Source organism: Cricetulus griseus, unplaced genomic scaffold, assembly GCF_003668045.3.
Source record: "Cricetulus griseus strain 17A/GY unplaced genomic scaffold, alternate assembly CriGri-PICRH-1.0 unplaced_scaffold_18, whole genome shotgun sequence".
Taxonomy (NCBI): Eukaryota; Metazoa; Chordata; class Mammalia; order Rodentia; family Cricetidae; genus Cricetulus; species Cricetulus griseus.
This window is the reverse complement of record NW_023276897.1, coordinates 263955-274889: the sequence shown is the minus strand read 5'-3', so window position 1 is coordinate 274889 and position 10935 is coordinate 263955. Positions and strand designations below refer to the sequence as shown.

The window sequence follows — 10935 nt, the reverse complement described above, 5'->3', positions numbered from 1 at the left end:
CCGTGGCCTTCAGCCTCAGAGTACATTGTAGTGCACATCATGCATCTTGTCTATTTCAACGGAAGACAGCACCAAATCTTTCTGTCAGGGGTTGCCGGTGGAGCACGGGAGTAATAAAGAGTCAGTTCTCTCCTGGTCAGAGTTTAATCTGGGACAACCTGGGAACTTATGAACCGAGTTACAAGATTTCATTAACCCAAAGGAACATGTTGAGGAGTTAGAGTCTCACACAGCCACCATAGTCCCTGGGTAGTATGTTCAGGAATCCAATTTGCCAGAAACAAAGCAGCTAAGTTGCCAGCCTGCCTCTTTCTGGATCTCTACATTGCCTGATCTACACTCCCAGACTTCTAAACAGAGGACAAGAAAGAAGTAACTCATCAATAGAAAATTCAGAGATGCCATTGTCAGAAGGCCCAGTACCAAGCCTACAGAAACCATCTTTTCATACATACACAATTTTCTAATAGTGGCTGGTAGTCAATGCATTTCCAGTGTCTATCTATAGCATGCATTATAACTATATCATATATTTCCTGTGCCTTATAAACCATTTAGAAATTAAAAAGTCACTCTGACTCTAAGCTTTAAGACATAGAAACTACATATAACTAAAGATGTCTAGCTGTCATAATGCAAAGCACTCCTAAGTCCTAACAGTGATCACTCTTCTCTGAAACATTACTATATCTACTCTAACCAGGTTCGATACATTCTTACCTATTGAATGATAAGGGAGACCTAGGGAAATCTAGGTCGGAACTTGAGCAGCATGCCATGTGTCTTGGATCTTCACATAGTTCCAGTCCACTGGTAGAGTGATAAAGTGGATCTGTCTTTTCAACACCTAAAGAAACCCAAAATATATCACCATAAAGGAAAGAGTATCAAGCCTTGGGAGGTAGATATAAAAGCAGTTAGGGTTTAAAGGAACAATATGTGACACTATGTACTACTTACAGCTAGTTTCCATTCTTGCTAAAAGAGAACAGAACAAACCAAAGACTCTTTTAGTGGTTTTACGTTTACCTTCGAACATGACTTAACAGCTATGCTTCAAAGAAAATAAACTCACTGGAATATTTTTTTTAAATACTTCAGTTGTAACAAGATCAAAAGGGGAGGGATTTCTGAGTGTGTGTGCTTTCGGGGGTGTATGTGCAGACATGATGTGGATAAAACATTACAACAATGTAACCAAGTCTTATCTTCAGTATTCTATCTTTATTGGAAACAAACAAAATACACCAGGAGAAAAAATATGAAATCAAGATTTGCTAACTTTGTGGCACCAGAACTGACTATGGTAAAGAGTTCATCTCAGTGTGAGGCTATCCTAAAATCCTCACAGGCCACCAGACATACTTCCTTTTCCTGAGGCTCTGCAGTCAGGACATCTGGATATGGATTACATTGACATCACAGTACATCCTCTAATCTGCACCCTCCAATTTTTGCCTCCATATTCCTTGAATATTTCCTGCCCTAAAATTTTCCCTACTGAGTTGTAGAGAGAAGAAATTTAAATTTCCCATTATTAAGTAGCCATGACAGAAACATAATGCTAAGTTGTAAAAACTTCTAACCACAATTCTTCCACATGACCAACGGCAACTCTTTCCAGCCCTGGCTCCACTATTTCCCTGCTGGATAACCTGACACAAATGGCATATATTCTCCATGGCTTAGTATAAGCAACAGGAACTGCCTGTCACAGGCCTGGGAGAATCCATGAAGATAAAACTGGGCCTGGTGCAGTCTAAGTGTTCCACAAATCAGTCAGGCAGATGAAAAAGAGAACAAGTCTCCACAGGCAGGGAGACGTGGCCAGGGAAATGTGGAGACTTAGACTTAGACCCTGTGAGCAGGGATAATAGTGGTGGTTCCCCAAGGAATGTGGAGTCCAGCAGCCTGTGCGATTCCCTGCTGACTGCCCATTCTGTCCTGGACTGTGGAACTTTTTGGAGTACCAGTTTTAATTTGTTAATGCCATCTCATTCCCTCCTGTTCTCTTCTCCCCTCCCCTCCCCCTTACCACCCCACTCATTCCCAGTTTGCCTCATAGATATCATCTATGTTCCTTCCCAGGGTGGTTCATGTATCCCTCTTAGGGTTCTCCTTGTTACTTAGCTTTTCTGCAGCTCTAGACTTTAGTATGGTTAACCTTTGCTTTACATCTAATATCCACTTATGAGTGAATAATATGGTTGTTTGTCTTTCTGAGTCTGTGTTACTTCATCCAGGATGGATTTTTCTAGTTCCATCCAATAGCCTGAAAATTTCATGAGGTCATCAAACTTTTACCACTGAGTAGGACTCCATTGTGTAAATGTACTACATTTTCTTTATCCATTGCTTCGGTTGAGGGTCATCCAGGTTGTTTCCAGGTTCTGCCTATTATCAATAACACTGCTATGAACATTGGAGGGAATGAGATGGCCTAGGGAGGGAGGGATACAATGGAAGAGCAATGAAAGAGCTATCTTAATAGAGAGAGCAACTGTGGGCTTAGGGGGAAACCAGGTGTGAGGATAACTCCCAAGAATCATAAAGGAGAACACCAGCTAAGACTCCTAGCAATAGTAGAGAGGATGCCTGAACTGGGCCACCCCTATAAGCAGATTGATGAATACCCCAACTATCATCACAGAGCTCTCATCCAGTAATTGATGGAACAAGACACAGAGATCCCCAACCAAGAACCAGGCAGAGCTCTGGGAATCCAGTAGAAGAGAGAGAGGAGGGAATACATGAACAAGGGAGGTCAAGATCATGATGGAGAAATCTATAGAGACAGCTGAACTAAGCTTACAGAAACTCATCAACTCTAGACCTACAACTGTGGAGACTCCAGGCCCTCTGTATGTGGGAGACAGTTGTGAACCTTAGATTATCTGAGGGGTCCCTGGCAGTAGGACCATGATACAAACCTGGAACATGAGCTAGTTTGTTGGAGCCCATTCCCTATGGTGGAATGTGTGCTCGGTCTTAATGTATGGTAGAGGGGCCTGGCCCTGACCTAACCTATTGTGCCAGACTGTGTTGACTCCTCATGGGAGCACTTACCTGTGAGAAAGAGTGGACTGGGGTGGGCTAAGTGGCAGGGGAGTGGTGTGGAAAGAAGAGTGGAAAGAAGTGGGAGAACTGTGGTTGGAATGAAAAATGAAATAAAAATACTTAAAAATGAAAAGAATTCTTAATGCCAATTTCAGGGTCCAGTTTAAGGAGCATCAAAAGAAAACAAACCTACTGGAGGGCAAAAGGGGAGGAATGTGCCAGGGTTCGTGGTGCACATATTTAATCCCAACACTTGAGAGGCAGAGGCATGGGATCTCTGAGACTTTGAGGCCAGCCTGGAATACAGAGAGTTCTGGTGACTTAGTGAGACCCCATCTCAAATCACAACCCTAAAGTAGGGAGGTGAGAGCATGACAGTAGCTTCCTTCCTTCATGGTGCCCTCTGGCATTTTTCTTCATTACAGGCTAACTCCTGTCACCTCAGAAGACAATGTAGTGTCAATACGTTCCATGCATTCTACTCTCACCCAGTAGAAAGAGAGCGTCCATTAGGCAATGCTGTCTTCATTATTGTATCACACTGTGCTTACCACCAGCTTATCCTATACAAGCTGATGAAGGGAATGAGAAGCCAAAAACCAACAGTGAGGACTGGAAGAGGCAGGCAGGTCAGAAGCCAGCGTAAGATAAAGCCTAGCTCCTCTGTAGAGCCACTGGAGCAGAGGCTGAGCCTCCCTCATCTTGCCACCTCTTTCTGCTTCATCTGAGAACTAAGTTTCTTGACACTAATACCTGAATGGCTTCCAGTTAAATACCTGTGCCTTATTATCCAAAGAAAATCAAGTAAGGGCTGGAGAGATGGCTCACTGCTTAGAAGCACTGGCTGTTCTTCAGAGCAGCCCCTCTGACTCCCAGCACCCATATGGGGGCTCACAAAGGACTCTAACCCTAGTCCCAGGGGACCTGACAGTCTCCTCTGGCCTCCACAGGCTCCAGGCACACATGTGATACACAGATATACATACACGATTACATCATGAATACCCATTAAAAATTTAAAAAGAACAACAAACAAAAGGAAAGGAAAACCAGCCACACCCCCTGAAGTGGCATGTGACAGCAGCTGACTGCAGAACTTTTTACAATCCAAAACTTCTAGACACTCTGGCTGTAGAGAGACAAAGTGAAGGGACCCAGGGAGAAGTCCAGACTAAGACTTCAATAGCCAGGAGTGAGAAACAGTTGGCCTCTTCACTCTACTGCAGTCACATGCAGGGCAGATGCCAAGTTCTTAGCCTGGCCTTCCTTCCTTAGCTCGGCATTGTGTAGTGACAGATTTCAACAAGGAAAAAATAAATACATCTGTCAATTCAAGTCATTTTTCAAAAACATCTTTCCCATTTTATGAACTATGTGTGTCAGCTGGGTTTATTTGGATTTTTTTTAACAACATAGACTGTAGTCATTAGCTATGAAAACCTAAAAAAAAGACACTTTCTAGGGAATGATTCTGCTGCAAACGTGAAACTTAGGAAGAAATAAGCAGGTGTCTAGAGTGCTTTCTTCACACATGTCCTCTTAAACAACTTATGACTGAAATGACCTTCTTTCAGCTTCTTCACGACTTTACCTAGTAATTTCGATGAGTGAGTCCTTCTGTGTGGCCGGGGACCACCTCATGGTCTCTAAAGCCTGGATATCCTTCAATGCAGGCAAGCAGCCCCCTGGTGGCATCTTTGCACTTCTGGAATCTCCCCAGGAGCAGCAGTAGGTATTTTCTCTGAAATACAAGACCTTTTCAGAAACTTCCAGCTCTCAAGTATTTACCATAAATTTTCTATATTTAAAGAAGGGAAGACAAAGACATCACATCAGTCGTTTGAGATGTTCTCTAGAGGAAGACTAAGTAGATGAAAAAGAAAACAAGTGTTAGGCCTTAGGCTGTCATCTAACGTGTCAGCCAAAAGGACAGGAGACAGAAGCAGCCTCTGACGTACAACTTCCAAAACAAGTTATGCTTTGTGTTTATCTGGGTCTAGCCCTTTTACTCAAATGTATTGCAAATATTTTGGCCATTATTGTGTAGATATTTGAAATACTGACTTTCTTTTTTAGAATTACAGTCACTATTGAAATTAGGTTCTTAAATAAGTTAATGTTTTCCATCCCTGTATGTCCACTCCAGCTACATTTCTTCCTTTTTACTTTGCACTTTAGGTTAACTGATGAAGGCAGCATTACTATTGCCTTCATTCTCAGTATTGGAGAGCCACTCACAAGGCATGATGCTCTTCCATGGACAGCCATGCTGCTTTGCTTAGGAGTTGAAAGAGAATATTTCTGTTTGTCTATCAGGACACAGAGTCTGGGGAACAGGTTCACACCGCTGACAGCAAGAAAAGCAAAGCTGAATGTGTTGCGATTCTCGGTCTACCTCCCTACTGATATGTGATCAGGTAGACATTGTAAGCATAGCAGATTGAAAAGAGTTGCCTAGGGACAAGGTCTGAGAGGCAACTGTTCTTCTGGGGTCTGTTAGGTCAGGGTCAGCAAGAGGGATGTGTGTTACTTAAAGACAGCGTTCTCAGAGTCAGGGCTCTGACGCTGATGTAAGGCATCATTTCTCAGTTCTACTTTCAATTCACATACTTTTGCTTCCGCCCTTTTCAGGGATTTCTGAAGAGTCAGCTTCTCTTTGCTCTAAACTTCTTTTACTGACGCAATGATGTCCTTGGTGTTAGCACCACTATCAAGTGAAAATCTAGACGACTGCACAGACATGGCTGGAGCAGGCACAGGAAGCAGGAACAGCACATATAGAAGGGCAAAAGTCATGGAAGACTGCTGCTCTCAAAGAGCCAGCAGGTGCTTGGTCACACTAAATGTTGCTGCATTTATGAGGACAGACCTAAACAAGGCAACAGTGAGCCAAGGATGACTTTAAGAGAGGCTACCACAAACAAATTGTACATGTTTACAAGAGTCCTTTGGCAGCAGTGTGCAAGGTAGAACAGCTTAGGGAAAGTGTGCATCCATGGTGCCTGGCAGGACAGATAGGAAGTTGTAACAGTTTACATAAGAGATTTTGAGGCAGTGACTAGGGATGGGGAGTAAAGGGCACATGAGTGGACATGAGTTTATCACTGCTTACATGTACAGTTAAGAGTGGAGGAACATGGTCTATGGTGACTTCCAGCTTTCCAAACTGGGTGATACCATAACCAGAAGAAGGGGTACGAGGAAGAGAGGTAGGACAGAAGACAATGTTTAGGTTTGATTGTGTCTTTGAGGCTCCTAAGGGGTCACTACTGGGAACATTTACCCAAAGACATCCATTAGTTAACTGAAAATATAAGCCTGGGCCACAGGTAAACGGCCTACAGCAGAACAGTCCAGTAGACAGGAAGTGCACGAGGGCCAAATTCTTGTCACTTTGTCCACTGAATCCCCAGCACCCCAAGCAGCACTTGGAAAACAGCAGGTGCTCAACAAGGGCAGCTAGAGCTCATGCCATGGCAAGTGGGAGGGTTCACAGTTGTAGAGAAGAGCAGATGTGCACGAAGCAAGCTAGGCAGACAGACCTGGCTGAGAGCAGCTGAAGCGAAAGCGCTGACACACAAGACAAGGAAAACGGGGTTTAACAGGGTGAAACACAGCTGCCCTTGGTGGAACATGCCTTTAATCTCAGCAGAGGCGTGCAGATCTCTGTGAGTTTGAGCCCAGCCTGGTCTACATAACAGTCAGGGATACACAGAGAAACCTGTCTTGGAAAAAAACAAAACCAAACCCAACGAAACAAAAAAGAGAAATACTTCCTAAAGAAGTCAAAAGTGTCAAATATACAATGTCAGTAAGAGGGAGTGAAAAGGCTTGGCGGAACAGTCACCCGTGAAGATGCCAACAGGACTGATTCTGAGCTCATGGGTGGGAGGACAGAGAAGCCAGGCCTCTTTCTCAAGAAGCCTGGTCTCTGTATAAGAGGTTAATTATACAGCAACAGCAATGAATGGTAATTCCTCTCCAACTTTCATTTCTTCTTGCTGGGGGGAAGAGAAACACTGTACAAACAAATATAATCAAAACTCATAAAATAGTCTACCAATTTTTAAACAATTCATAATTTCATTTGATTTTTGTTCTCCCTACAAAGAACTTAAAAAACATCTTACCTCAATTTCTAGTCAGTCCCTTACTCTGTACTTGAAAAATAATCCGATCAATTCTTTCTTGAACCCAAATTAAAGCATCCTTATCTGATACTTCAATCCCTAGTCTTTAATAAAAAGACAAAAATTAAAACAGACCTCACAGTAACACTTTCCAACACGCACTAGAGGCCAGAGCTACTCAGTTTGTGTCACTAACAGGCACTCTAGGCTAAGAGTGGTCTGCTTGTGTCACTAACACACACCAGTGGCCAGGACTGCTCCATTTCAATAATACACACCAGCAGCTAAGAGCCGCTCTGTTTCACTTCTTACTTTACTTTTAAATATTGCCCCTTTCTGGTTTAAGGCATTTGCTGTTTTCAGATATGTAAGTTCCGCTAAAGAATACCATGTGTTGTAGACATGTGTTGTCTTTAAAATATTTCTTCTTTGGTATGGGTGTGTGTTACACACCTTTACTCCCAGAAAGCAGAGGCAGGGAGATTTCTCTTCATATTTGAGGCTAGCCTGGTGTAAAGAGTTAACTCTAGGTCAGCCAGGGCTGCATAGTGAGATGCAAAGAAACTAAAACAAAATCCAGCATTTTCTTACTCTTGCCTCTATTGTCAAGAGTATCATTTCTATACAGCGGGCAGAAGTCTAACCTGTCACAGGCTTTCTGGACTATATGTCCCTGAATTTTCATAGCCACACGCTGAAATTTCTGTCTGATAATTTCTACATCATTATCAGAGTCATCCTTTTCTCTATTCATTTCCATCAACTTTGCATAGCTTGTGTCTTTGCTCTCTTCTTCCATTTTCTGGTGAAGAACCCAATTTCTAGTTCGGTCTTCGGTAAAACTCCAAGCAGCTCCCTGGCAATTTTGGACAGAAAAAGAAAATACTCACAAATGAGCATCATTTCATTTTCTTTCTTGAGGGAACAAAATTACCATCCAAATTCCAAATAAAGTTCTATAGACACTATTTTTGAGATGTTGTGAATATAACTATTTAAAATAATTAAATAATACATTTAAAATTTAAAAATATTTTAAAATACTAAGGTTAGCTTAAAATACTACAATTACTCATAACTTAAAAAAACCTGTTGTCATTTTGTGTGTGCATGTGGCTCCCCCTACCCCACACCACAGGGTGCATTTGGAGGTCTGTGGTGGTTGGTATGAGACTGAATCCAGGTCTCCAGATCTGACCTACTGAGCTGTCTCTCCTGCCCTCATACACACTGTAAGAGACACAAAAATTTACCTCGTTAACATTTGATACAGAAGTCGTCTACTTTCCTCTTTTCCCTTCTGCTCTAGCTCTTGCTGTTGGAATCCCTGCATTACCTCTTGCAGTCTTCTCCCTTCAAGGTCTAGTTTATGTACTTGGTGCCTTTTTTCCTGCAGCAGGTGCTGAAGCTCTTCCACTTTGCTCTGCAGCTCCTCCATTTTCTGCTGGCCCAGGATGTTAGCTTCTTTTTCCACCTGCAATGTCTTTTGGTGAACCTGCCTGTCCTTTTCCATCTGCTGATTTGCTTGCAAGGAATCCCGTTTATACTTTCGACTTTCATTTACCAGTTCGATTATGTGTTTCTGCTTTTCTTCTAAATGTCCCTGTAACTCCTGAAGTATCTCCTCAGGAGGGAAGGCTGGCTGGGGCTGCTCGCCATTGCTAAGCAGCTCCCGCTCATTGTCTAGGGTGTCCTTCATCTCCTGAATCTTAACTTTTTCAGACTCTAGAAGAACCTGAAGCTCTAATTCCGGCCTTGTTCTTCTGCTAACTGCACATTACACATTCTCTGTGACTATATTTGTTGCTGCAAATCATTTAGTAATTGCCACTGTTGTCCCAGAAGTTCATCTAAGTGTATGGTCCTCTGTTTCTGGTCTTCTAGAGTGGATCTTAAAGCCTGGGAGGGTAAACGTAATTTAGATGAACATGTTAATATTAAAAATACTATGAAAGTGTATGACAATGACTTTGGTTACAGCAACATGGAAGTATTGGTAATTGATGACAGACTTGTTATCCAGCAAACAGTGGGAATTGCTTAGATAGCCAAATGGCTTGCTTGCATCAAGAATATAAACACATCCTCTCCAGCTAAATATAAAGCAGATATTGTTATGTTTTTGAAGAAAAAGAGGAGAGCGGCATATGATGAGACATATTGGCTAGTTTATTCTAGGCCCGGAAGACTAGAGGGACTAAGAGAGAAGAGGAACAGGGGTAATGCCCGACTGCCATGGCTGGTTGCGGTAGAGAGGCAGAGAGAGCATGTGGGTGGGAGAAGATAGAGTGAAGCAGAAGCATAGAGAGAGTAGAGAGAGAGCAGCAGGGAAGTTGGAACTTTTAAAGTGAAGACTGCACATGCGCACTGAGGTTCCATGCATGCCCATAGTCCTCACGCATTTGTGGTGGGTGATATGGTGATGGCACGTCCCTGTGCATGCCCTGATGGTTGTCAGGGGGCAGGGTCTGTCCCTTAAAGAGATATTGCCGATCAGCATTAAAACTTGAACCTTTCAGATACATTTTTCCAAATGGCAATCTTTAAAATACGTATGTTCTTACGCTACACTTTGAATATACTAATGGGATGTAGTTTTAAATTTTTAGGTACTTATATATGAAGGCACAAGAAAATGCCTATTCTTCAGTGTCATGACAAGTAGAGAAAAATTGCTGGCACAGGGGAGGAAGCCATTTTAGAGAGGGAAGGGAGGTCATGGAAAGAATCTGAAATTAAAACACAGAGTGTGGCTGGGTAGTGGTGGCCACACCTTCATTCCCCAGACTTGGGAGGCAGAGGCAGGGGGAGCTCTGCGAGTTCCAGGACAGTCTGGTCTACACAGCAAGTTCTGGGACAGCCAGAGCTCCTACACAGAGAAACCCTGTCTCAAAAAACCAACCTACCAACCAAACAAGCAAACAAAAAACAACAAAGAGGACTCTGGGAAGGAAAGGAACAGCTGGGGATGGCTAGGGAGCGCGAGAAGACAGTGAGGGTGGGGAATGAATGAGAACAAAGAATGACACACGTAAGAAATACCCTAGTGAAAACTATTACTTAAAGATTAATTTAAAAATTATGGATTAAAAAGAAAGTGTACAAAAACAATAAGATTTGGCTTGCATAATTATAGCAATTCTTACTTCAGCAATGTGGATTCTTAGTAGCATGTAGAAAATGCTACTGTATCATCTTAGGTTTTTCAAAAGAAGGACCCTGTGCAGAATGGCCAGATGTCCACAGAGCATCTACTACAGCTGCACCTTTGCTTTCTGATGTTCAATGAGTAAACTTTGCTCCAAGCGTATGTATAAAATCAGTCAAAAGTTTGCTGGGTTGGGTGGAGAGATGGTTCAGTGGTTAAAAGTACTGGTTGTTCTTCCAGAGGACCTGGGTTCTATTCCCAGAACTGACATGACAGCTCACAAACAGCTGTAACTCCAGATCCTTGGGATCCAATGCCATTACCTGACCGTGTCCATTTAATGCATGAACATGGGACACAGATATACATGCAAGCTAAACACTCATGTACTGAAATAAACTAAATACATCTTAAAACAAGGAATTGCTGGGCTTGGTAACACATGCCTGTAATCTCAGCTACTCAGGAGATTGAGAAAGGAGAATCAAGAGCCTGAGCAAGTTCATGAGAACCTGTCTCAGGATGAAAGTGTAGGAAAAGGAGCTGGAGGTAAACGTGGGTGCTACTGTGCTTGCCTAGCATGAGAGAGGTGCTGAGTAC

The 10935-nt window shown here is 42.7% G+C and overlaps 1 protein-coding gene across 1 annotated transcript; it reads right to left on the bottom strand.

Annotated features, from left to right (window-relative positions):
• Positions 1-350: 350 nt before the first annotated feature.
• Positions 351-8964, bottom strand: LOC113838607 (A-kinase anchor protein 9-like). The gene is made up of 4 exons (XM_035453737.1): positions 8524-8964; positions 7832-8043; positions 4649-4798; positions 351-847 (listed from the first exon to the last, which is right to left on the bottom strand). Exons 1-4 carry the CDS (start codon positions 8884-8886, stop codon positions 841-843), a joined length of 732 nt encoding a protein of 243 aa, XP_035309628.1. The 5' UTR covers positions 8887-8964; the 3' UTR covers positions 351-840.
• Between the last annotated feature and the right edge of the window lie 1971 nt (positions 8965-10935).

Excerpts from the sequence above, each read along its gene's own strand:
- LOC113838607 (XM_035453737.1), bottom strand. The coding sequence starts at position 8,886 with ATGAAGGACACCCTAGACAATGAGCGGGAGCTGCTTAGCAATGGCGAG. Across the intron at positions 8,044-8,523 it reads AAGGGAGAAGACTGCAAGAG|GGAGCTGCTTGGAGTTTTAC; the intron begins GTAATGCAGGGA and ends CAAAATTGCCAG. Across the intron at positions 4,799-7,831 it reads GTCCAGAAAGCCTGTGACAG|AGAAAATACCTACTGCTGCT; the intron begins GTTAGACTTCTG and ends CTTGTATTTCAG.